We start from the raw sequence: 26,748 nt of genomic DNA on the forward strand, positions 1-26,748 counted from the left end.
CATGTTTGGAAATGTTGGTGAAAGAAGAACAAGCATCATCAGAGGGATTTACCCCTCATACTTTTTTTTTCTTTTCCTTTCAGGCTGTCTGAGGTTCTACTTCTTTATTTTTTTAAATCAGTTTGCAGCTTTAAACAATGATATCTATTCTTTTTTCCAAGGATCATATTCTTTAATTCACCTCTTCCCTAACTTTACCTCCCTTTCTTTGTGTTTTTCCTCAGTTTCACCTTGGTTTTGTTCTCATTCAGTCTATTTCCTCTCACCTGGCCCTTCTCTGTGAACTGCCTGCATGACATGCCTTACTGTAATAATAATAATAAAAATAATAACAAATAAATAATACATTTTATTTATATGGCGCTTTCAAAACCACAGCACAAAGTGCTTTACATAGTCGAAGCAGAAAAATAAAAATGGAATTTGTATCTGTGCTTCCAGGTCTTGTGATTAGAGGTGAAAGGTCCGGGATGATGTATGGTGTCTTGTGGAGCACTGAGGGGAGAACAGTAGAGGAGTGAAATGCTGTTAATGTTTACTGTCACTGTTTTGTATGGCTTTTTCGCCACATTTCCCTGCCGTCGTGAGAGGGGGAATTCACAGTCAGTAGTATAGGAAATGTAAATGACAGGCAAAGCAGGAGGGGGAAGTAAGGTCAGCATTTCCCTGACTGAAGGAGATGCAGACAGAGCAGAAGAGGAATATGGATCTCACAAACTCTGCGGAAAATAAACACAAAACAGGACTTTATTCTTACTTATCATATGCACAATTTGATATACATGCAAACATACATAACATAGCATCAGTTACTTTACTGAAATTCATCACCTCTGCTCAAACCATTATTAGCATCAGAGTAAAAGCCATTATGCAGCAGTTTGCCTTTTACCATAACACACTAGATATATGATTAGTGATACTACATTCTCTTAGGACTTGAAAACATTTCTTTAAATGGAAAGACAATTATCGATCCTGTTTGTTCATTTTGCATCACTGAATTGAAATATTGATGGGTCAAAATCACGGAGAAACCAAAGCTGTTATTTCTTTTCTGTGTGTGTTAAAATCGTGGAGTGCAGCGACACCAATACTTAGTCTTGGTTAAGACCACGATGAACAAAGCCGCAACATCTAAACAAAGACACCTCACTCCCATATGTGAAAATAGCGTGAAAACAAACGCTTCAGGCAGAGGACTTCCTTCTAGGGGCCAACATCCCTTCAAAGTCCACATGAAGCCTCTCAGACCCGCATGTAGAAATACACCGGCACGCATACAATTGCACTTCCCACCTACACACACACGCACACATACACACACGTACGCACACACACACACACACACACACACACACACCAGCTCCCTCCCTCATTGTGTTCATACGCACCTCTCTCATACACTTCCTGTTTATGATGGGCTGCGTGTGTGTGTGAGGCGCACTCGTCTTTGAGCACGACAGAAAGCTACGCATAGATACCAGCGATTGATTTCACTCTTGTTTGGCTGCGCGTTTTCGCCGTGCCCAGGATGTGGGTTCGTCTGTTCAACCGTGCTGTGTGCGGTGTATGAATGGCAGAAGCACCGAGCCGGAGACGCTTCGCCTTGGACTCTTTGGACTCTTTGGACACGCACGGAGGGCATGGATGCTGGACAGTAAACTGCAGGTGAGACAATGACGGCAGCAGCGGGTACATTTTTTAATTTTGAAGGTTCGTCCACGGCGCGCGGTGCGAGCTGGGATGGGGGGGGGCAGCACGCACTCCACTGTCAGCCTGACAGACTGCGTGACTGGCAGTGGAGTGGATTTGGAAGCGTAAACATGTTTGCGTCTAAACTTGCGCGTACATTAAGTATCTGAGAACAGGACGATTCGTGACAATATTGTCCAGCTTCATCTATCTGCCTAACATGGTGGCATACGCACATGCTGAGGACTTTTGTCTCTAAATTTGGTTTTGTCAGAATCAACTTCTCCTTGGCATCTTGTTTTGACTCATGTGAATGTGTTCTATGATGTCCCAGTACATTTCTTTGCGACGCGATGCCATGTTTTGTGTCGGAGGAGCTGACGGGCAGTGTCGGCATCCCGGGCAGGGTAAAAGCAGAACTGTCATATTGGCAGCCCACCTGTGTGAGCTCACAGACCCCCGCTGTGATGGCAATTTGGGGACTTCTGCTTTTTTTTTCAGATGCCCTGTGTGATTCATGCTTCTAATAAACAGTGAGGAAGTAGAGAAGGAGAAGCACGTGTTAGGTGTGGATGTGGATGTTCTCTGGCTTTAAATGTGTGTCTGTAAATGGGAACAATATTTCAAGCCAGTGTGATGTGTTGATCTCAGATGTTTGTGTCACCACCCTAAACTGCACCATAAGGTTATAGGGGTTCACGTTCCTGGGTTGATTTAAGTGGATGTGGTTTTTTTTACTGAAGCAGATGAGGTCTAGTTGATTTGAACAATTCAAATTCATTATAAACATGCAGTTGTGATTCAACGTCATGTAATGACCAATACCATTAAGTCTGTACTCAGTTCGTCATTTATTTGAATAGATATAAAAACTGGGGATTCAAGCAAAGGATCCTGTTAACTGTCACTTGAACCATACGTCCAGTTTGCCACCAGAATCCGTCAGTGGTCTTTGAGGGCTCCACCCCACAGAAACACTACTGAGCCAACGCCTGTACTCAACATCCTTTTTACTACATAAACTAACCACTTGTCAGCCACATGTGGATTAAAGGCACAGTATTCATAAAAAGTAAAAAAAGAAAAAAAAAAAGGGGGGGGGGGGGGTGTCTAGCAGATCACTTTTAGTATAATTCAGGGAATCATAACAAATAAAGGTTAAAGAAGATGCCACATAGTGATGCCCAGTGATCTTGATGAGGGAAACTACCAGCGATATAAAATAAAATTAATATTCTTTTATGAATCAAGTTATTAAATCTTTTTGGGGCAAGTTCAAATCAAGCTTTACATTGAGATAAATCCAAGCCAAGTCACAAGTGTTCATAGGCAAATTGCGAGTCTATTACAAGACCTTTTTTTTCGTTTTTTTTTTTTTTACCATAAGTGAGACCACGTCCTTTCAATACATCAGCTGAATAATTTACATATTCAAGTTGTGTGGGTGCGCCTGTCACATTTTTTCTGGGATTATACTAAGCCAGGTCTTTAGGGAGTCAGGTCTCAAGTAAATCAGGTGTCACGGCAGTCTAGACTGAGTCAAATCTTAGTCTCATGTCTCAAATCTATGCAGCTGTGTTCATTTTACTCTCTCTTCCAAAAGTCCCCTTCCAAGATAAAAAAAAAAATTAAAAGTGGGTAGACTTAACTTAGATTTATCCCTACATCCATGAATTATATAATTACAATTTCTCTTCAAAAGAAAAAGGTAAGCCTGAAATATTATGAACTCCTGATGTCTTCATGGCTAGCATCCTGCCTGTCAGATGACGACAGACTCTTTCAGTGCAACCACAGGGCCACAGGAAGGGGTCGTCTATTCTTCTTAGAAATTGTTCAATTACACAATCAGTTTGAGTACAATCATCTCCTGTTGTGAAATAAACACTGCCAAAGTAGCAGGGGAGGCAATATGTCAGGCTTGAAATTAAAAAAAAAAAAAAAAAAAAAATCCAAATTTAAAAAAAAAAAAAAATCACAGATTAATGATGGATTGGTGGTGGACATGAAGCACAAACACATAGAGAAAACACTGTGTTCTCTATGTGTTTTTCACATTTAGCAGAGGCAACTGCAGTATCCCAGTGCAGCACTGTGTGTTATTCACAACATTGCTTCCTGTTTGTCTCTTCATGGCTGTGGTATCAGTAAAATCTTCGTTTTCACCTTTACAACACATACTTTGAGGTCTACACCCCCGTGTGTGTGCACATATGCATATGCACAACACACCTTTGGTTACCACAAAAATAAAGAATAAAACATTCAGTGATGTAAGCTTTAAAGCACACAGCATTTTCTCCCCCATATCACAATTCAAGAAATGCAACGGGATGTGGTTCTCCACTAGAAATCATGGATATCTACATATTCAGCATTTGTTGAATGATAAAACCCAATGTTGTTGAGTGGGAGCAGACAAGGACTCACTCAGTCCTGTTTTTGTTAACAGAGTCGGCCCTGAGTGCTTGCTGCTAACCTGATATTACAGCACCCGATGTTTGCATTCACGGTAGTTTTATCTTTATTTTTTTTAATAGTTTTTATTGAGGAAATGAAGACCAAAGGATATAAAGAGTGATTTCAAGTGGCAGAACAAACTCTATGTTTTGAAGCTGATACTTCCTGTTTGAGTGTCTTGTATGCAGTTGCGGATACTGTAGCATTGCTTGAATATGTTTTGCATGAAGAAGGATTATAAATACTCCAAGACATTGCAGTAAAACAAGATTAGTCTGGATTTGTTATGAGGACAGAACCATCTCAAAATCACTTTTAAATATAAGATTTGTTTTTCTGAAACTGCCTGCAGAAAAAAAAAAAAGCTTAAAATGTAAGCTTTAAAGTTTGGTCCTTGACCTTGGAAACAGCAGTTGACCAAACAATCGATCACCATGAACAAGAAGCCCCGAATTGCCAAGAAAAAATGGAAATTTGAGCATTTACAATTCCATGTCAAGCAGGCAATCTCAATTTGCTGATGAAGATCATGTGATTATGACAGGTAGTAAATAGACCTTGAGGTGACATTGTTTTGTCAGTTTGTCAAAGCTGTTTACGAGGTCAAGAATGAACTTTGAAGCTCATCTGTGAAATTAACTTCCCTGTTTTGACATCCTCAGTGATTTTATGGCACACACATTATCCACCTTAGGTTGCAACCCAACATGAGAGATCTCCTCCATCAGACTGGCGTGTTCTCACTGGTTGTGATTGTTTGAACTAAAGGGAAGCACTTAGTTACACCAGGGCTTTGGAGTTGGACCGCTGTTGTTTCCTAAAGCCATAAGAGGTCAGTTCACATCCACTAGGTCAGTGGAGAGAAAGGGGGGATAACAGGTCTGTGGGCCAGCAGAGGAAGAGTGGATGTGAATATCAGACTATATCAATCAGGGGGGGGTCAGTAAAATGACATACTGTACACACACACACACACACACACACAGACACACACACACACACACACACACACACACACACACACACACACACACACACACACACACACACACACACACACACACACACACACACACACACACACACAAGCTCTCCTCACTAGTCTGTGGGAGTGTATCTGAGAGTCTGATCACACCACAACAATAGGGAGGCACCTGCTTCCTCAGCTGAGCAGGGAAGCTCTCTTCCTGTTCGGAAGCAGTTGGTAATGGGATCAGTGGGGGAGATGGGAAGCAGCCTGTGAGGATGGAAGGAGAGGAAAAAGAGGACAGCATGAGAAGGAGAGCGACAGAGAGACTCAGGTGGAGCGCTGGAACGGCTTGGTTTTGTCTGGGAAATGTGGATACTTGTAATGTCAGACGAGGAGTGCTAGAGAGAGTGGAAGGCTGATGAACAGAAGAAAACACAGACAGCAAAAGGAGCAAGAGGAGGGAAAGACTTGTACTGTGCTCTGTCTCAGTATCTCAACATTGTGATGGGATTGGATACAAAGTGACATGATGTAGAAATAATGAAAAACATTTGTTATTGTGACAAAACTGAAGGGGAGAAGACAAACTGCCACCCCCAGCCCACCTGATGACTTTGATTACTAAACATTGGCACTTAGCCAATTGTATCCGTAGCTTTAAAATTTTCAGTATATGTAATATTTTTTTTTTTTTCCGTGGAAGTTTGTGTGGTCAAAATGTTGCACCACATTACCCCCACAGTATTCAGTGTGTGCACAAGACACACTCCTTTTTTTTTTGATAAGCTGTCCAGACTATCTCTGTAAGGTAACGGTTAATTCACAATAAATCCTCCTCATTTTTGGAGACTGCTTCAAATCTTTCCACGCCACACAAACACTGCTTGTTAGTGCCTGACTGTTGCAAGTTGCAAGCCATGAAAAAGTGGAAGTGACCTTGTTGACTCTTAGGGATGTGCTGCATACATCCTCTTATGAAACACCACAGACTCATGCATTTGCAACATGACTAGCAACTCTACATAAACAACTATGATGACACTCTGGAGTTGGGATTGAATTTTGCTGTTAGAATCCCAGTCAGAATATACTGTAGAACCACCCACAGTGCCAAGGTAGCTCTTTCTATGTTATGTTCATTAGGTGTGATGTTTTATCACTAAAACTGACTAATAAAGCTGTTATAGTGATTGAATAACATGGATACAGTATAAAGATTTTGGCCGTAATTTGATGCTTGTTGAAGTACTTAGCATTTGGACCTAATTAATGTAATTTTTTTAGAAAAATAAACAATAGCTGGAATTACAGTGAATTCAGAAAGTATTCAGTCCCCATATCGGTGGAGTGCTGCAGTGAAAGCATTTATGGCAGAGTGGCCTGAAGGAAGCCTCCCCCTCAGTGAAAGACACATGAAAGCCTTCTTGGAGTTTGCCCAAAAAGCACCTAAAGGACTGTCAGACTGTGAGAAACAAGTTTCTCTGTCTGAACTGTATGGACACAATTCTAAGCGTCATGTCTGGGGAAACCAGGCACCGCTCATCACCTGCCCAACACCATCCCAGCAGTGAAGCATGTTGGTGGCAGCCCCATGCTGTGGGGGTGTCTTTCAGCGGCAGGGACAGGGAGACTGGTCAGGCTTGAGGGAAAGCTGAATGGAACAAAGTACAGAGATATCCTTAAGGAAAACCTTGGTCCAGAGTGCTCAGGACCTCAGACTGGGCCAAAGGTTCACGTGAGTGGCTCAGCCATACCCCTGACTTGAATCCAATCTAACATCTCTGGAGAGACCTGAAAATGGCTGTCGACCGACAATCCCCATCCAATCTGATAGAGCTCGAGAGGATCAGCACAGAAGAATGACGCAGAAGAAAAACCTCAAATCCAAGTGTGAAACGCTTGTTGCGTAATAGCCAAAAAGACTCAGCTAAGTCATGAGAAAAGGGTCTCAATACTTATGTAAATGTGATATTTCCGTTTTTCCTTTTCGATAAATTTGCAAAAGTGTCTAATATTCTATTTTTGCTTTTTATTATGGAGTACTGAGGGCAGATTGATAAGGGGAAAAAATTAATTTATATGATTTTAGCATAAGGCTGCAACATAGCACAACGTGAAAAATGTGAAGGGGTCTGAAGACTTTCTGCATTTTTTGTGTAACTTTTCTTTGAGAATAAAATCCTTCCAATACCATTCTTGCCTCAATCAAATGCACAATAAGGCTGCTACTTTAAAGGGGATGATACCAACATAAGTCCTGATGTCGTCGACAGAACTATTCCTTTTGGTAGTAATAAACTTTCACTGCAATGGTCTTCACCTCGTTTATTACTTTTACATGTCTCCATTGAAACCCATCCTGGATGTAGGAGTCATCATGGCTTTGACTTATTAGTTCCTTCCACTCTCACTTGGCTCTCATCCAGCTCTGTCCAACCTGGACAATGACCGGAGCGCTTAGCACAAGTGTCTAACATGCTCACCTCCATGCCCCTCTGTACGCCACCTCAGAGCCACTTGGGACACGGCTTTAGACACAATACCTCTCTGGGGAGGATGGGGCCGCTGAGAAAAAGGGGCTATGTAGATGTGTTGTTTACTTATGGAGCTGGTGGTATTGTTGTTGAAAGGTAACTGTAGGAAAAAGAGTGAGGTTGTGGGGAAGAACTCCAGTTCACTCCTCCGGCCTTCTGAACCTGGAGTTTCTTGTCCCACGTCTCCACTAATGTTACTGATGAGGACAGTGTATGTGTTTGTTGGTACCATATTTCTCTTTAAGCATGTGTGTGAATATTTAGACAGTTATTTGTGTAAAACATGTAGCACAGATGCCCTAGTGCTTGTGTGTTGTACAGCTTATGTCCCCTTTTTATGTTCACTTGTATTGAGTTTGCATACCTTTAAAAGAATAGTGTGACATTTTTAAAAAGGTGAGAAGATTGATTGTCCTTTCAATGAGAAACTAGCCTGGTTATGTCTGCCTACCAGTACCAACACCTCTAAAACCCACCTCTTAACGCTTTGTATCTTTATTGTGTCATTTGTTAAAAGAAAGAGCTGTAAAACAACACATTGTGCTTTTACAGTGGGATATGTGCTGGACTATTTCTTGGGCTAAGGTTATTAGGTGAGTGGGTGTGCGAGAGCAAGTGAGTCATTTATTAAAATTATTCTTTTGACAGCCTTCACTTATATTTGGCTTTCATATGAAATGGGAAATTTGTCATGCTTGCTGGGGAAATTTTGAGAACATGTAATCACACCAAAACAGTTTTTGATGCCATTGCTCATTTCTGTCTCTGACTCCGTAACCAACCATTTTGCAGAGTGTACTGATTTAACTAAAAACCCTTTTTTCGGCGGAGCAAAAGAGTTGCAATACCACCACTAAGTTGTTGTTGTTTCCGATAACATCAGTAATGTTTGTAAATAAAACCTGTAACCCTACTCATATTTTTTTTGATTATGATCAGTTACCAAACACACAAAAAGCTTACTTTTCCCCATTGAAACAAGCTCATAAATTCTGTATGTACGTTTAGCTCAGATTAATATGGCCAAAATAATTACGGTTTTTGACATAAAGGAAAATATGATTAAGGTTTTGAGAATGTGGCTATTCATGCCACCAAAAAGGAACTTCTCAACTGCTCAAGATCTAAAATAAGATCTTTTCTTTAGGGAAGTATTTGTTCCACTCCTCAGATTCGGACATTTCCCAGTATTTGCTAACATGTACTCTACTTCCATGGAAAAACTCTAATATGAGGAGAGAGACACTTTAAAGATGAATCAAGCAGGTACATAATGCATTATAAGCAACCTTGTAACTTTCCATCAGACCACAATCTAATGTATGTTCATTAAATGTTCCAGTGAGTTGCGGAATTTGTCCAGGACACAAATTAATTAAATCTTTCGCATCAGTTTCTGGATCAGATCCAGATATGTGCAGGTATATTTACTTCTGTAGACAAAATAGATGTTTTTTTGTTTGTTTTTTATTAATACATCCCATTCACCCATGTAGCCATTCATTGAGTCAGCGAGCCAGGTCATCCAAGTTTTTGTGAGATGAAAAATGTTAAAATTTTTTAAAATGCAATTAGAGAAATTTTGTATATTTAAAAAAAAACAAGAAAACTATGAGGATAACTCATTCCTCGAAGCAATCGGGTAAAAAAAGACACTGTAGCTGGATGCTCAGTCTTTTGAAGAGCAACAGTTTGAATCAAGGAGAATCAAGGGATTTAACCAAATTTCTCTGGTTGCTTTACCTATGTAAACATAACCATTAACGCCATTTATGTGATATCAAAGTGAATTCTTGGTCAGAAAAAATGCCAATAGAGGAATATATCGCTCTCTTTTTTTCTTTAGACTTGACACTGCAGCGATGTCATTCATGAATGACCCATTTAACCACCTGCTGCATTTTCCAGGGGAATTCATAGTTCATAGTGCTGGAGTTACCAGAAAAGAAGTGATATTATAGGTACCAATTTCTGCATTTATTTCTGTTTTTACTTAAACAGCATGCTTGTTTTAGGTGGCATTTTTGACTGGCTTTTACTTGGTTTATGTCACTGATTTCAAACTGTGTCATTTAACACCGGCCACCATGAAACTTGTTTATCTACCCTGAAGACAGCCAGGTTTTATAAATCTGTCACACCACTCTTTTAAGTCACTGGTGGGATGTCCCTTTATCTTGTTATGCGTGTAGCCTCTGACGAGATGTGTTCATAACAGAACTGAAACAACTTGCCACACCTGGGTTGTCCTCAGTTGCTGCATGAAAAAGCAGCCAAATGCACTGATACACTGAAAGTTTAAAAAAGTGAAGTTCAGCACATCCACATATCTTCAGTGGTGAAGATATGATGTACTTACAATGTTGTAGTAATACTGGAATTACATGCATGACTATTTTCACCATCTCTCCAATCTACAGCATTGTTTCACTTCTCTGCTTAGTGTCTTAGTGTACTGATCTTAAATATGAAATCACTAGGGGCTGTTTTTCTCTTTCAACCTACCATAAAAGTCCTGTTGTGAAAATTAAAAAACTCGCTTTCGATTGCTTAAATGTTACTATCAAAGCTTGTCGAGTAATGTTTAAATGTCATGAATCCAGTACACTCAATTACTGCCTGTATGCGTACCTCTATTGTTGTCATTTATATTTATGCTATCTACGCTCTCTTCATCTGTGCTACAGGTTAAATAAGTTTAAAGTTACTGTGAGTGAGTATTATTAGCTAGTATGTTGACGTTACCTTTAATATTGGTCTAAGTATTAATAGTGGATGGACATTCCTGGTTTTTTAAGACTTTCAGTAATGGATATGTTTGTAGAACTTGTTAAACTCTCAGTCCTCTTCCAGTTTATATGGTTTGTTGTAGCATCTTGAAGGATATAACTGACATTGAGTTAGAGGCAGAGGTAGTTTGTTGTTGTTGGATTAAAAACTTTAAATAAATCAGAGACCATTCATAATAAATAAATAAATATTCCAATAATTTATGGAATTTTAATAAAACCTTCGTCTGAAGAGGTCCAGCCAGAAAGAGCAACTTTATTAACAGATGAAAAAAACAGAGAGCAGGCGTCCAATCATATTTGTTGTACTGCATGTGATAAATTGTTAACTATGGCAACGAAACAGCAACACAAGCAAGCCCGTGTCTGTCTTTCCGTCCTCTCAGAAATATCCCTTTATGGTTTGTGTATCTTCTTAGACTCATTTTCATACTTACCGGGTGATCTGCCTTCATGCAAAACGAATGTGATAACACGTACTGCCCATGAAAAGAGAGGTGTATGTGTGCATGTAAACATTATGCATGAACACAAAGGAATTTGAAGATGATATCCCACAGAATACATGAGTGGGAATGGAGTTATGTATCCTATTTTGATACTTAATGTCAGGTCTCTCTCCTGTCCCTCCACAGAGCCTGAGCGGTGAAGATGCAGCACACCTCATGTACAGAGGACAGGATCCAGCATGCTCTGGACAGGTGTCTGGACGGGCTGAGACAAAGCCCCACAGCAGCACACCACTGGAACGGTAGGACTCCGGGGGCTGCAATAGTGATGAGGACCACGGCTGAGATTGCACCGTGCTGACAAGAGTTTAATCAGGGCAATGCGGCAGTTACTTGACAACTAATTAAGTTTCTGCACTGCTAAAAAGGATTGATGATTGAATTTCTATGGGAGTTGTGATGTATCTGCAGTGAAAAGCTCACAGTTTAGGAATGAGAAATTTTATACAGAAACAGGTGTGTGTTATGTGTTTTTTTTAAACCCATGTGGTCAGATGGTCAGAAAATGTTTTTATCTCACGGTAGAGCATCTAAAGTACTAGGAAATCAGTAGCCCTCAGAGAGTCCATAACTGTGTTGATATGCACCATCAAAATTCATTTTATTAATGGTAGCCATTTTTAATGTGTTAAAATAGTTAAAATCGGTTGTTCTTTTTGTTTTTTTTTAGATTACAATAAAACAGTTGGACATATAGAGGGGAACTGAAAACAGAATATCGTTGGCAGAAACTGGGAAATGAGGTTTATAGAGTATTTGCTAATAAAGAGGAGAAACATTGCCTTTTAACGTTTGACTTGGTAGTCTTACCGTGGTTGCACCTCACGCTGTAGGTCAGGTGGTGCGGCAGGTAATATGAATAGACCTTTTTCACAGCGGACATTTTGACATGCCATAGCAGGGATAGCACAGGTATATTTAATACCATTAATGATGGCTGCATCCCACAAAGGTGAGGTCCTGGTGTGGAGCTGGCTCACTGGAATACCTTACTCTGACAATGGAACTGAGCCATTGTTAGTGTAATTGCTGCGCCTACGCATATTGTGCTATGACAAGTCAGTATGTCTGCTGCTATTGTGGAGTTGGTAGTTTAGTCCTGGTTCCTCCTGTGCACATGTGTGTCAGCCCAATTAATACAATTAATGGTTTCTGACATGATTAGCTGACATGCTAAACCAGAGCCGTGTAGAACGGTTGAGCAGCCTTGCTCAAGGGCTTGGGGCTATTGTGTAGGGTTAAGCCTTCTGTTTCTAGGAAGGTAAATGCAACACATTTTCTCAGAAATTTCAGCCCCAGTAAATACATTCGGATGTCATACATTCTGTTTACAGTGCTTACAAAAGGTTGTTGTCTGTTCTCTGTTTTTCATGTCAACGGCAGTGTGTGACAGACACGCCGCCTGCTAGCATTGCATATGAGTTTATAAGTGTCTGAGGGTGTTGTTGGTGACACTATTGCTGTAAGATCATCAGGGAAATGTGTTATTGGGTGCTGGAGGAAGTTGTGTGAATAGACAGCTGGGAGGAAGTGGCTCCACAGACCACAGTGTGTGAGTGAAGCATCATGAGGCAGGAGTTACTGTGGCACAGGGTGTAAAAAACAGGGCAGAAGATCAAATCGGCATCAGCCTCCCACACGTCAACCAGTGCCAGATAGAGTGATGCATACTTATACAAATGTGTTCTGGGACTTGGATGATGTGGTTTTGACATTTAAAACATGCTAGCTGAAGCTAGAATTTGTTTTTCATGTTTCATGTCTCCTTCTCCTCCTCACTGCTTTTTCGTGGCTCCAGTGTCTGCTTAGAAGATTACCAGGGATGTGTATGTTGCCTATGACTGGGATTACGTTCTTGTGAACTTTCAGCTTCTTTATCTTAATTAACTGGTAGAGCTCTCCACTAAATACTCATGATGCAAATACCCCTGTGGCATTTAAATAGACTCAGCACACTGCTTTTTAGAGATTGTTAGATAACACTCTTGGGTGACACGCCATCAGAGAAATTCAGCAGCTGGCAAGTTTCTTGGAAAACATTTCTTTGTAACCTGAACAACTGCTTAGACCTCCTTGTAAACTGAGCTCCTCAGAGATGCACTCGGAGTTGTTTGTTGAGACCGAGGGATCAATGAAAATAAAGTGCATATCGAGGAGGCAGAAATCACTTTCAGATGTTTTTGTGTGTGTGATAAACTTCAGGTTGGTGTGGTTTTAGATACTGTATTCAGCTTTCTCCCATTGTTTTAACTCATGCTTCCATGTCCAAATGCAATAGGAACGTTGCAGTCAGAGCTCTATGAAACAACACATCTCCTCCCTTAACATCCCAAAGCTATTTTCCTTTATTTTGAGATGTCTAGTAACAAACAACACCTTAACTCTGTTTTCTTGCAACAGGAAATCCATCCTGCTAGTTTTGTACATGTACAAACATCCTATCTGAAACACTGAACAAAAGGTGATAAAACACACCCTTGACGTGTACCAGCGCCGCTGACAGTTATGGGCTTTAAAGCCTTTTTTGTTAAAATCCTGCATTTGGCGCATGGCAGTCTCCGACCCAAACGCAGAATTGTCTGATTCCCAGTTCATTAACACGTTGAGTGTGTTAATGTATTCACTTTCATTCTAATGGGCTATGATTAGTTGGATTTGAAATGAAATGCCTCATAACAACTGACATTTCAAGTTGCAATAAATAATAAACCTTTTTGAATGTAATTTTCTAATTTGTTGTGATTATATGCAAAATGCTGCCGCTTTAGTTGAATGTTTCCACGTATAGGTGATGTGGGTGTGCAATGAAGATGCATTCTCATAAGAGTGAGCTCATAGTGGGACCATATTAAAAGAAAACAAAAAAATCCACTAATAAATATGTGGAGTCTATATTTGTGGTCTATAGATAACAAAATATATCAAAATCATACTGTAGCTACCTGTCCCACATTGCCTATGTATAACAGTCTGCATTGCCAGTGAGGTTCTAAGTGGTGAAACTTGAACAATAACATATCACGAGGACAACTTTGTTTACCTGCCTATGAATATACCATATATGGCTGTTGTTTATGCTTTATCACCGAGTGTAGTGCACCACTGTACATTGTATGCTACACCTGAGTGGCCATCATTGTACATGCATAGGTGTATTTAATTCAAAAGTCCCACCAGGCTGCTTCCTCCTTCCCTGTAGCTTATAGTATATGCTCAGAAATTGGGGCCAGTAGGGCCTGCGCTCTGAAAACATTTCGTAGATGACGCTTCCCGGTGTTGAAACTTTGGGCAAAAACCCTTTAACCTTGCCTCTTCCACATGGAGTAATGTACAGAAGGACCTGAAATTGACATTATTACAGCTGCTCTTGTTCAATTCAAGGCAGTGTTAAAGGATTTGGAACAAAGCACCCGTAGTCAGTGTTTATGTTTTTTGACATCTGGAAGTCAAGTGATTTCTATCCTTGATTTTTTTTTTGTGTGTTACAGTTTCTTGGCTTGTTTGTGTTGTCTGTTTGTATTGTATTTCTTTACATAAATAGGTTTTATTGTGCTTTCTTGACAAAGTTTCTATTGAGAAGCAGATTTTAATCACAGTGACATCCGTACCTGGTTAAATAAAAAGCTAGATTAACCTGGCTCTTAGTCTAAGCTCTATCTCTCATCAGAAAGCATGCATTGTACAACTACCGACACGCTGCTCACCTGAACATTGTTGTATAAGCTATATACGCCAGGTACATTTAGCAATGACAACCTATATCTGTATATTTTTACACTGGCCACCATGCACAGACATAGGTATAGCTATAGGACCTCTGCACTGGTCAACTACAGAATGCAACAAAAACTGATGGTCCACAGTGAGACTGAATCCAGCATCACTACCTGGTGTCCGTTGGCTCTGTTGGAACACAAACAGGCAGTTTTTTCTATTGCTCTGGCTAGTGGTGCTGCTGCCTGTGCCACTGTCTGTTGAATATGCTCAGCTGTGGACTTTGTCTGAGACAAGTCAGCTGTAACCCTGACCACATATGCGAACTATTGATTATCCTTTGCATGTGCACACTGACAATTCATTTTGGTGAAGTAATTCCTTTATCTCTTCAACCCACCACTGAGTCTGTCATTACAAGAATATGTTGTGTGACACAGGATTGCTCAAATACAACAAAATAAAACTTATTTTAAAAGATTTTAGAGGTAAATACACGCTCAAGGGGTTAAGAAAACTTTGTCTGCCTTCACAAATGTTGTGGGTAACCTATGTGGCTTCTTTCTGTCCTTTTATGAGTGGCTATCTGTGTATTGAACTTTTGCATGTATTTACATGAAAACACGTGTACTGTGTTTCAGTGCTGATGTGCGCAGCGGGTCAGTCAATGAACCGCTGGAGCCTGGAGGAATTGGTGAAGAGAGACCCCGAGAATTTCCTCATCCTCTTACAGCAGATCATCACAAAGACCAAAGAGGTGAGAGAACAAAGAGCAAAGCTGATGGTCAAAGAGAGCATATTGTCCACTGTATGGTTACGATAACCACTGTTCTCCATCTCTCTCTCTCTTAATATGTGTGACGATGTGCGAGTTCAGGTTCAGGAGCAGTGTCAGTATGAGCTGGTGGCTCCCCTTGCTATCATGTTCTCCTCCACGCTGCTTCAGGTACAAATCGTCCTCATCCTGATGTCACTTCACTTTTCGTGACTATTCGTCACTGCTCAGTACCAGTCACAGTGTTTCACAGGCTCTCCATCCACAAGGTCATTGTTCCTCATTTCAGAGCTTGATGACGTTTGTTTGCACATTGCAAAAAAAAAAATTAAAGAGCACAGCATCTGCTAGCTTGACAAAAATCCTTTGGTTCATAAACACTGCTTCTTTTTTTTTCGGTCAGACTGATTTGCATTCACACTCCCTAAAATCGAGTGGTCTATGCAACAGTGAACTTGATTGATTTGTTGCTGGTTAGAGAGCAAGCTGGTAAACAGAAAACACAAAGGGTTGTCTGTGCCAACACGGATTAGTTGCTGTTTTAAGTAGATTTAATACAGGATTCTACATAAATTTTTTACACAATTTTTTTTTCAGTGAAAGACAACTTGATTGGATTAATTTGGATTGGATTTAATTTGAAGTCTTTTTATCAATAGGAACTAAGAGCCCCAGAGTTCAGTTTGAGCCATGTAGCAACTGATAATGTTACAGCTTTGAGGATTTGTAATGTACCTTTAGTAGTTTGTCATTGTCATTTATAATTTATCACGTTAACAGGTTTTATTGCATTTCTGATCCATCAGGACACTAATCACACAAATGTTTTGACAAGTTTTTATATCATCAGCTGCTCTGAATAAATTTATCGGTGACAATTTTGATGTTATTAGATAAACTATTTGAGTTATTTATTAAAGATTTGCTGATTCCAGCTTCTTAAAGAAGAAAAAATAAACTCAATAAAGAAAACAATCCCACAAAAAAATAATTGAGAGATATCGAAAATTAAAATAATCAGTTGAATGGCAACTTACTTAACTGGACAGTGCACCATATATAGCCCATGTCTACCAAACAGATGAAGTATCCCCTCTTTGCAAAACAGTAATCCATGAAGCCTCAAACAGGTCTTGCTGCTCCTTAACAAACCCCACTAAAATGCATGGCTTGTGCTTTGGTTTTAGACACCCTACTGTCCTCCAGACACAGAGCTGCTGGAGGAAGCTATTGAGGTGTTTCGCTGCTTCCTCACCTGGCCTGAGCCTTACTGCAGTGTGTGTAAAAACCTCCTCTCCACACTACATCTGGAGATCAAGGCCCCAGGTAATTATGGAGTGCATTATTCATTTTAAGGGCCTCTCTCTTTCTCTATGTGTCTCTTTTCTAATGACTCCTTACTGTCTCAGACACACACACACACACACACACACTCTAGCTCATCTGGTGTGTACAGGAGTGTTTTTACCATCCTTGTAATTGCCCTCCCCCTAGTGACGAGTCAAAGAAATGCATTTTATAGGATGACACTTGAACAAAAGGACTCTACTTATACCACAAAACAACAGCATCAACAACAGCAATGAGAGGAAGATGATAGGCTGCAGGTTGAACTGGCCGCTTCCTCATGCTAATGTGATATTGTTTGAAAGCAGATGTAACTTTAGCATTTACAAAACAAAAAAGCAGAAGCCACGCATGAACACCTACGCTGAAATTTACAGGAAGGGCAGAAGGAAGTGCCAAAAACACAACAACCGACTGAATGAATAAATCTGAATGAATGAGTGTTCAACTCCCATTACACTGTGCTCCTGTCAAGTTGTTAGGTTAAGTTGTCCGTCTATCAACAGCTCAAACTAAATTTTCATTTTTCTATTTTCCTCACAGGGATTTCCTTTCAGAGACTGGTGAGAGAAGAGCAAGGCCTCAACACCTCCAGCCAGTGCTCCAAGACCATGTACGCTAACACAATATTACTGCTCACCGACACTTGACAGTGGCTGTGTTATGTATATGTGATCAAATCTGATGCACTTTCTATAGACTATAGAGCAACAGAATGTACTGTATATGCTGTGTGTATAATGCAATTTAGCATTTATAGTAGAAGGAAAAGCTCTTCAATTTCTCACAGTTCAGCTGTAACTTAGTCAGCGTTTCCATGATTGTCAAGTACTGGTCATATTCAGACATCTGTATTTGTAAAGGATCTGTGCTGTATAAGTGCACTGCATAAATCAACTTTCCACCTACATTGAACAGCCGCATGTACATGACAATCTATCTTCAGTCCAGTTAAGACTTTGTGTTATCTTTGCACTCTTGTACCTTCTCCTTTCTTGTTGAAAATGAACAGGTTTTTTTTCTCATTCGTACATGTCTGTAGCTTGTGTACAAGTTCATCTGATCTGACGCCATACTTTTAGATAAATGAAATTACAGAATTACAGAATAAAACCACTTATGTGGTTAGCACGTACCGTAGGCTCGTAACCTGCAAAGTCCCTTTGTATCCCCTTCTCTGACCACCACTGCGATAACATCCTGTCTGCATCTTCCCCACTGTGAATTCGTGTACATGTTCACACGTCACCAGTGACATCATCTGTCTGCTGCCTGCAGGACCGTGCTGCTGATGAACCCGGGCGAGGTGCCCACTGACTTTCTCTCAGTGGCGGAGCAGCTCAGTCACATTCAGCACTCGCAGAAGGAGACCTACATCACCCTGATCAAACACGCCTTCCAGTCCACACTAGGCACCAAGTACCCTCTACACAGTATCCACAGAGCCCTGAAGGTATGTGCTCAGAGCAGTGGTTCAGAAGCTCCAATAGATAGGTCTCAAAAACAATAAAATTGTATTTTGAGTATAAATTTGTGTTTAAAATGTCCAAAATCAATCATTTATATACAGATATGAGTTTTAGATGAATTCTGACTCATCAGTTAAAACTACAGTTCCCTCTAAACCCTATTTGTATGCATTTAAAATGAATTCTGGTAGTTGATAGTATTTCGAGGTAATTGCATAAAGGTTTTTGCATTATACTACCAAGTAAGCAATATCAAGGAAATGTGTAACATAACATCCACTGGATATAAAATCCATACTTTTGATGAAGAAATTAACACAAACAATTAGAAAGAGTGATTTAAAAAAACTTTAAAAATTCAATAATTTAAAGTTTTGGAAGGGGATAACAATAGATGAATGTAACAAGAAGTGTACCTTTACTATACCATATTATGACAACTTGTTGCAGGGAAAAACTGGGAATGAATTGGGTGAGATCTTCTCCGCGGTGAGTGACGTCTTAGAGACGGCCGCTGACATAAGTGACCCTCTGAAGGGGCGCAGTCATGTGATCCAGGGACTGGAGGGACTAAGGGAGAAGTTGAGAATCCCGGCATCCAATGGAAGGAAGTCGGATGGTAAGAGGGCAGATTTTATGAACTGGGGGGATATGTACACAGTATATCACACGATTTTGATGTTTCAGTTTCTAGTAAATATCGCTTTGAAAGGCCGTTATTTTGCTTTTTTTCCCTCCTCCCTCTCAGGAATGCTGCAGACGCTACCATTGCCTACAGCCAAGTGTTACATGTTTCACTGGGAAAAAGATAACTTTGGTAAAGTATTCAGTATGATACATTATTACTTCTATATGTCTCTGTCCAGGGGCCTGTTGTCTCATAATCCGTCCATGCTGAAGTACAGTTTTCAGTACTCCTTTCAGCACTATGAAATTTATTTACAATTTTAATATGACAGACATACTAACCATATTTCTAACACAAAGCCTATTTCATTTAATTTGTGTTTTTTGCTCCTTTGACCTTGGATTTGCTGCATAGCAAGTTATACTTGTGATAGAAAGATCACAGTGAGCTTGATTAGATGAATACTAAGCTCCCTACCTTCAAGGTGAATTTTGCTCCGCTGCATGTGATTGATCCCCGTCTATTTTGATTCCTGCAGATGTTCTGAACACCCTTTTGGAGCATGACCGTGACTATCTCACCACTAACAGGCATGCTGAGGAAGAAGAGGACACTGATGATGACGATGAGGAGGATGCGACAGAGATGGATGCCGAAGAAGAGGGGGAGGAAGAAGACAAAGAAGAGGAGGAACATGGAGTAGAATTGCCTTCAATGTCTATCATCTCTAATGACTACAGCGACAACCGCGCCTCCACCTTCTCCACCACCTCCTCCCTGTCCACTGCCTCCAAAGACTCCATGTTCTCCACCTTGTCTGTAACCTCAGAGTTGTATGCTCCGTCGCTCTTCTCGGTCACTTCCGGCACTGATAGTGACTACTGTGAAGATTCCGATGACTACAGCTGCTCCTCTCCCGTCGCGGATAAATGCTCGCCAAAGTCTACCAAAGCTTCGGCTCGGCTCAGCCAGCACTTCTACAGGCTCTTCATCAAACCCAAGAACCCTCGGTTACTGTACCGGGCAAAAAGCCTAGGAAACACAGAATCAAAAGACATTTTAGTGGTGCGAGAGAACCGCTCCAACTCTTTACCACAGCATGTCAAGTTACGTAGTCCTGAGCCCCTACTCCAGCCGCAAAGTCAAGCTCTTAGACATGTCTGCTTCAGAAGGAGGCCTATTCTAAGCAGTGATGAGGACAATAAGAATACAACACTGAGGGTGGTTGTGTTTGGTGCTGATCATGTAGCAGGGAAGGTGGCCCGAGCCTACAATAGCTTGAGGAGGAAGGAGAGTGCGTGTCCAACTCTCAGCAAGGCCTTCAAGCTTCAGTTCTACTTTGTGCCTGTGAAGAGGGACTCAGCAGGAGGACCAGGGAGTCTGAGGTCCCGTAGTCCTGTGGTTCAAGCTGGAACTCTAAAAGGAGCGGCCCTGTCTAATGTAAGAAGAATATTACCCCAACCTAACTTCAAACATTGAAAACAAAGTTTTGTTTATAACATTGTATTTCTTGACCTTTCAAAGAGCTGGGTTGTACAATTTGTTGGAGTAAATAAAGACAGTCTTTGACATAACCTGCACCTACATTAGAATCCTACTGTATTGTTTTAATTGTTGCTTTTGCTCAAGCAGGGTCTTCACCTCACGAACACAGGGGACAGTACTAATGACATCGCCCATCTCCTTGGTATGTTGGACCCTTGGTACGAAAGAAACACCCTTAGCCTGCTTAACTTGCCCGCCAACGTTGTCTGCAAGGTACAACTGGAATCTAACTTTTATACCACTTAACCAAATGTAATCCAAAAGTTTAGCTTTCACATTTATCCAACTAAGTACATGACTGCTGTTATCTTTCCAACCTTTCAACAATGTCTGTAGGCCATACCTACATAAATCATCCTGTTATCTAATTTTATTAAGTGTTAAATTTTGTTGTACTCTTTTGCAGCAAACCTCAAAGACGGAATCAGCATCCTATGATAGTTCTTATGAGCAGCGTCTACCCATCCTGGCTGACCTGGTCCTGTACTACTGCCGCTATGCTGCCTGGCCAGCTCTGATCCAGCTCTATCAGGCTGAGGTCAGATACACTTTCACACAAAAAACACACACTCACACACACACAACTATAATACATTAGATGGATCCATACCATACATGCCACTCCTTTCTTGAGGTGTTTCCTGCTACAATACAAACTCATTTTAAAGAAAGCCTTGATATCCAGACCTGGGTTCCCTTGCAAATAGAAACAGGACCCTGATGCCCTCTGAGTAATTAACAAATAACACAGTTCCAAATTCAGTGAGTGACCGGGGATTTTTGATGTTGTAGTTGTTGTTAGCTTCTGGAGAAAGGAGGACTGAGGTGTTCGTCCACTCCCTAGAGTTGGGTCACACTGCAGGAACGCGAGCCATCAAGGCCATGGGTGAGTGCCACACTCACACACACACACACACACACACACACACACACACACACACATGCACACACACACACACACACACACACACACACACACACACACACACACACACACACACACACACACACACACACACACACACACACACACACACACACACACACACACACACACACACACATATCCTAGCAACGATGCCACATCAAAAATAAAATCTTCCACTTTTTCCATGCAGTGAAATGCATCATCAGTTATTATGAGGTTGAGACTGGACTAAATTTATGGCAGTGGAACATCTGCTATTTCTATGTCATGATTCAGTCCACTTCTACTTTTTGAGTTTCACTCGTCACCACCACTTGCACTTCTGATTTTTCATTTCCTTTTAGAGGTAAAAATTGAGGGAAAGCTGTTTATGCCTTACGTCCGGTGGTAGTTACTGTGGAACTGAATGTGCTTTATTCCATTTCTCACAATATTCTTCACACAAAAATTATCTAGTTTTTGTTATTGCAAGTTGCAAAGACATTGACTGCTATGTGTGTGTCAATTTTTTGCTTCTCCCGGTACTGAGTTTGAATGTTGTGATGATAGCTAATATTTTTGTAGCTCTATTCTGAACTGTGTAACAGTACAGCTACTCTCACACGGATTACTAATGCGATGTATGTCTTTTTCTGTTTGTAAATAGGTGCTGCCAGTAAACGGTTTGGTATTGATGGTGACCGAGAAGCAGTTCCTCTAATGTTGGAGGTGGTGTACAACAGGGTAAGGCGGTGTGGTTTTATTCACCATCAAAAGTTGTGTCTTGAAGTTGCACTTTACACCATCCTTTAAGCAGAAAGACATCTCATAACCCCTTTGGAGGGAGTGCCGGTTTTCTCTGTTTACCCTAAATCAGTTGGTTTTGGCTGTGGTCACTTCTCCACAGGAAATGACACATTCAAATTCAGTGACAAAATAGAAAAAGTCTGCTTATGAGCATGTGCATGTGCCCTGTCCTGACAAAGCTAGAGCCCTTGCCTCTCTGGTCCCTGTGAGATGAAGCATTACAAACTGGCTAGACTGGTAAACATGATGTCGCAGTTTATTGAGGTTATAATTGGCCTGTATATAATACTGCAATGTCTGTCCCTCATCGTTGATCAGGTACATTTCTTCAGTCTGAAATGTCGCTCCCGATTACAAACTCCGGGGGTAGTCTAGATGCAGCTATCATCAATACTGTTTTTTCCCCTTTCCCAGTATTTTTGTGTTTTTCTGAAGCAGCAATAATCTCATCCTCCGTTATCCTCTTCAGGTGGTGGTTAGTGGGAGAAGCCAGTGGAAAAGAGAAACAAAAGTCTGTACCTCAGTAAACTTGACCAAAGCATGCAAGAACCCTGAGGAACTAGGTATGCCGCTGCCGCTGGTTACTATAATACATGGACAAGTCATTGAAGTGTTTAAAGTAGTGCTTGACTAGAGAACACACATACTGAAGGCGTATCTCACCTTAATAATTGCTGCAATAGGTATTGCTGATCTTACCAATGTTAAAGAGATATACCTTGAACTTTTCCCCCTGATACCTGCATTAGATGAATTTAACTAAACCAATCTCTGTCAGATTCAAAGATGGAGTGCCTGCAGCTCACGATGACTGAGGTTCTGAAGAGACAGAACGGCAAAAGCAAGAAGGGCTATAACCAGGTGAGCTAGAGGTGAAGTCGGTCTCGGTGGTTTGTGGTTTAAAAATGCACCGCAGCGGCGTACTTTCGCAAACAACTTTGAGACACATTCTCTATTTCAAGACAGAGACCTCAATCTGCATCTCAGAGTCATTTCAAATTAAGCTCTCCTCTCACATACGTTAAGAACAAAGACTTTCGCACAAACAGCTTGATGGAACAAAAAGCCACAACACACAGGCAAGAAGCCAGACATTTGTTTTGCTCTTGTGTGTTTTGGTAATAATGTTGTTTGCTCAACATTGTAGCTTAATCTCATAACTTTGTTTAGATTTGGAGCTTTGATATGTAATAGTCATTACACACCTCAGCAGAATGTAGACCTACTTAAATGATTGATTTTTAGCTCAAGGCATTCTTTGCAACTTCCAGAGACAAAAATCGTGAAAAAAAACCCAAAACAAAACACTCAGACATGCTGCAAAAGCAATGAATATTATATAAAATGATATGCAAATGTATCACCACAGTTTTGGTGGAATATTCCACCATCATGTTTTTTTTCTGCAAAGCGTGTGTTCATGAGGTGCAACGCATTAAGTTTTGGTCTGTTCCTTTTCTTTGTAGCAGCTGAACGTGACAGAGGTGAAGGTGGACAAGGTGCAGGTCAGCGGGGCTGGAAGCACTACCTTTGCTGTGTGTCTGGACCAGGATGAGAAGAAGATACTACAGACTGTCACCAGGTGTGGAGTTAAGATAACCGCACACTCACACAGAGGAATTGATTTAGACATACACGGTGTCTGGCAAGAAGTGGTACACCACCAACCATTTTATCTCTACAGTAAAACAAATGGTTCTGTCAAGTAGTGGCAGCTCCTCCAAACAGACTCCCCTAGTTTCTTCACGTCTTCATAAGGGAAATATTATGTATGATGTTAATGAAGGCAAACATACAGAAACAGAGTTATAAATTAAAACATCTTTCAGGGGTTTCACATGTCAGAGAGAATGATTTCTCCTCACAGAGACAGGCAAGAGAGGCTTGCCATTTCTTGTTGTATTCTCACTGCATTTTCTTAACTCACCTGCATCCAGTGCAGCCACAATCCAGTTGCCTCTCAGGAAAATACAGTCGGGTACATAAGTATATGGACAGTGACAAAATTTTCACAATTTTGCCTCTGTACACCACAACAATGGATTTGAAATGAAGCCATCAGGATGTGGTTGAAGTATAGACTTTCAGCTTTAATTCAAGGGGTTTAACAAAAATATTGCATCAACTTTTTAGGAATTACAGCCATTTTTACACATACAATCTATTAATAGAAAAAATTACACACATATTTATAGCATTGACTCACAACCCTTGCAAGGGGTTGTTATTCATCTAACTCATGTGTCTCCCTCTGTCCCCTAAAGGTGTGAAATATCGGTGTGCTATAAACCTGACAGCTCCACTGACTGGAGACTAAGAAAATCCCGGACCTCAGCCCAAATCCAGCCTCTCCACCCCACCTTCTGCTCCCTCCTCTGCCTGCCCATAGTCACTTTCAGTGGGGCTCTTCCCTGAGCCCTGCTGACCACTGGTTTGGGTGGATTGAAAGGAAGGATTCTGTGAACTTTTATCCATATGCTCTGAACACTGACTGCAGAGGAGAAGTGCACAGGATGTACAGTTTTATCATTTCTGCCTGGTGTCTTGAAGCTGTTGTGGTCAAGTTCACTTGGTGGTGTCCTCAAACGGCAGTGGGACACAACTGGACTTGGCCAGAAGGGGTCATCCGGAACCTGCACACCTGGCTAGCCTCTGGATACAAACACATACCAAATGACCCAAGAAACAAAGAATGACTACAGATACAGTAGTTCAAATGACGATGAATCCAGGTTTTGCTGTACCAAGCAATAATTGACTATTGTTAAGGAAACCGTTCAAGTTTCTTTTTTTCAGGTTTCAGTTCCTCTTTATAAACCTGCTGACAAGACCGTACTATGTAATAGCTCTGTTAGGGGCAATTATCGGACTATGTGACTATAGCTGAGAATGGACACTATGAATTTAAACGAGATGTATATATTTTGTTTGTAAAAAATGATATTGCATACTATAACTTGAATGTCACACCGTATCTTTTATGTCTGTTATACATGGGCTATTAGTTATAACATTTCTCCTAAGGAGTTACAATGTCACTGTTTTAACTGGAGTTATAATTATGACCAGCAGGGGGCTCTGTTGACATTCCTTTTGACTTCAACTGAAGTACAGATTAATCCAGAGTTTGTGACACTTATAGTAAAGTCTAACTTTGTAATGGCTGTAAGGTGGCAAATGTATAAACCATATTTTAATGATAGCATTCATTTCATCAAGGGCACAGATGGAAGATTAAGTTTTCTTAATATGGTGCTAAAAATACATTTGCATGCACATTTTCTTTATAAAAAAATTTACTTTTTCATTCCACTTTGCATACTGTAAACTATGACATTTTTTTAAGAGTCTTTTTTTTGTTTGTTTCTGAAATGGGATAATATCCTGATCACCTGACTGAGAGTGAAAAAGTAGCACTGCATAGACATTTCTTGTATGGAATCAAAGCACTTGAACATTAGATTAAATGAATTAGGTACTTTTATGTTCAGATAAATGTCCGGCACCACTGCCCTCTCCTCCCCTGACATGCCTTCTGTGATGAAATATTGCAAATGCAATATTGGTTTTATAGTTTTATGTGTAGCATCCATGCAATGGAGACATTTCAATTTCAGTGATCATTAAAATATAGGTATGTCTTCAACTGAAGAGTTTCAAGTTTCATCTTGATTTTTGCCTTCATTTAAAGAGGAGCTTGTGTATATTATAAGTTTGTTATTATGTACATATACCAGGAATATGAATAAATATACAGTGGTGGAATGTAACTGAATGAATTTACAATAGTATTTACTGTATTTAGGTAAAATTTTGAGGAACTTTTAGCTTACATGTGTGTTTCCATTTTATACTTAGTAATACTTCCACTTCACTACATTTCAGAGGCAAAAGAAAAATCAACCTTTTACTCCACTACAGTACACTTATATACAGTATCAAAATGCTGCTTTACACATCAGCATTAAAAATCCAGTAACGGATATGAAATTTAGTAATATATTACGCTCATAGGGGCAGTGTTTTTCTGCAAAAAGAATAGATATAGAAACCAGAAGAGCCACCTGGTTCCTTAAAGTCACTAAGAACTTGCTACAAAAAAGGAGAGAGGCAGTGTTGCAGTAACAAGCTTTCAGTTTGACCTTAAAACTGCTTTCGGGATCAGGGAAGAGTGTCAAGAAACAAGAGCTGATAGACCTTTTTCACAGCAAACATTTTGACTTGTCATAGTAGGAAATGCACAGGTGGAACTAATAACATTAGCAATGGTTCTGTTCTATTCAAGTGTCCAAGTAAACCATGGCAGTGTGGCAGTGAGCCAGCATGAACACCACCATGACCATGAAAATGAAACAGCTCAATGGAATTTAGCTCATTTCAATACGCAAAGAAATACTTCTTTAGTTTTACTTTGGTAAGATTTTGAATACAGGACTTGTACTTGTTGTGGAGTATTTGTACATTGTGGCCTTGCTACATTTACTTAAGGATCTAAATACGTCTTCCACCATATTCGTATTATGTGAGGAAAGTAACAGGGCTATCGAGGGATCGTCCATCTATCGGTCCATCTATCCTGCATAAACTCTGAAACACCTG

At 40.4% G+C, this 26,748-nt stretch overlaps 1 protein-coding gene across 3 annotated transcripts; it reads left to right on the forward strand.

Annotated features, from left to right (window-relative positions):
• Positions 1-1,434: 1,434 nt before the first annotated feature.
• Positions 1,435-25,980, forward strand: pik3r5 (phosphoinositide-3-kinase, regulatory subunit 5). Of its 3 annotated transcripts, XM_040146462.1 has the most exons (18): positions 1,435-1,671; positions 11,084-11,199; positions 15,313-15,428; positions 15,549-15,617; positions 16,634-16,772; positions 17,337-17,406; positions 18,072-18,246; positions 18,713-18,881; positions 19,011-19,079; positions 19,429-20,330; positions 20,523-20,648; positions 20,842-20,973; positions 21,228-21,321; positions 22,010-22,086; positions 22,619-22,712; positions 22,928-23,010; positions 23,616-23,731; positions 24,414-25,980. In XM_040146462.1, the coding sequence occupies exons 2-18, from the start codon at positions 11,100-11,102 to the stop codon at positions 24,562-24,564; spliced, it is 2,682 nt and encodes an 893-aa protein (XP_040002396.1). In that variant the 5' UTR covers positions 1,435-1,671; positions 11,084-11,099; the 3' UTR covers positions 24,565-25,980. The 3 variants fall into 3 exon arrangements, with proteins under 3 accessions (XP_040002396.1, XP_040002397.1, XP_040002398.1); XM_040146463.1 differs by lacking the exons at positions 1,435-1,671; positions 11,084-11,199 and adding an exon at positions 11,208-11,413; XM_040146464.1 differs by lacking the exons at positions 1,435-1,671; positions 11,084-11,199; positions 15,313-15,428; positions 15,549-15,617; positions 16,634-16,772 and having other exon boundaries at positions 17,356-17,406; positions 18,046-18,246; positions 24,414-25,979.
• The last annotated feature ends 768 nt before the right edge of the window (positions 25,981-26,748 follow it).

This window comes from Xiphias gladius, chromosome 15 (assembly GCF_016859285.1).
Source record: "Xiphias gladius isolate SHS-SW01 ecotype Sanya breed wild chromosome 15, ASM1685928v1, whole genome shotgun sequence".
NCBI classification, from domain to species: Eukaryota; Metazoa; Chordata; class Actinopteri; order Istiophoriformes; family Xiphiidae; genus Xiphias; species Xiphias gladius.

Coding starts and splice junctions, on each gene's coding strand:
- pik3r5 (XM_040146462.1), top strand. CDS start 11,100: ATGCAGCACACCTCATGTACAGAGGACAGGATCCAGCATGCTCTGGAC. Junction 16,773..17,336: donor TCTGGAGATCAAGGCCCCAG/GTAATTATGGAG, acceptor TTTTCCTCACAG/GGATTTCCTTTCAGAGACTG. Junction 18,247..18,712: donor GTATCCACAGAGCCCTGAAG/GTATGTGCTCAG, acceptor AACTTGTTGCAG/GGAAAAACTGGGAATGAATT.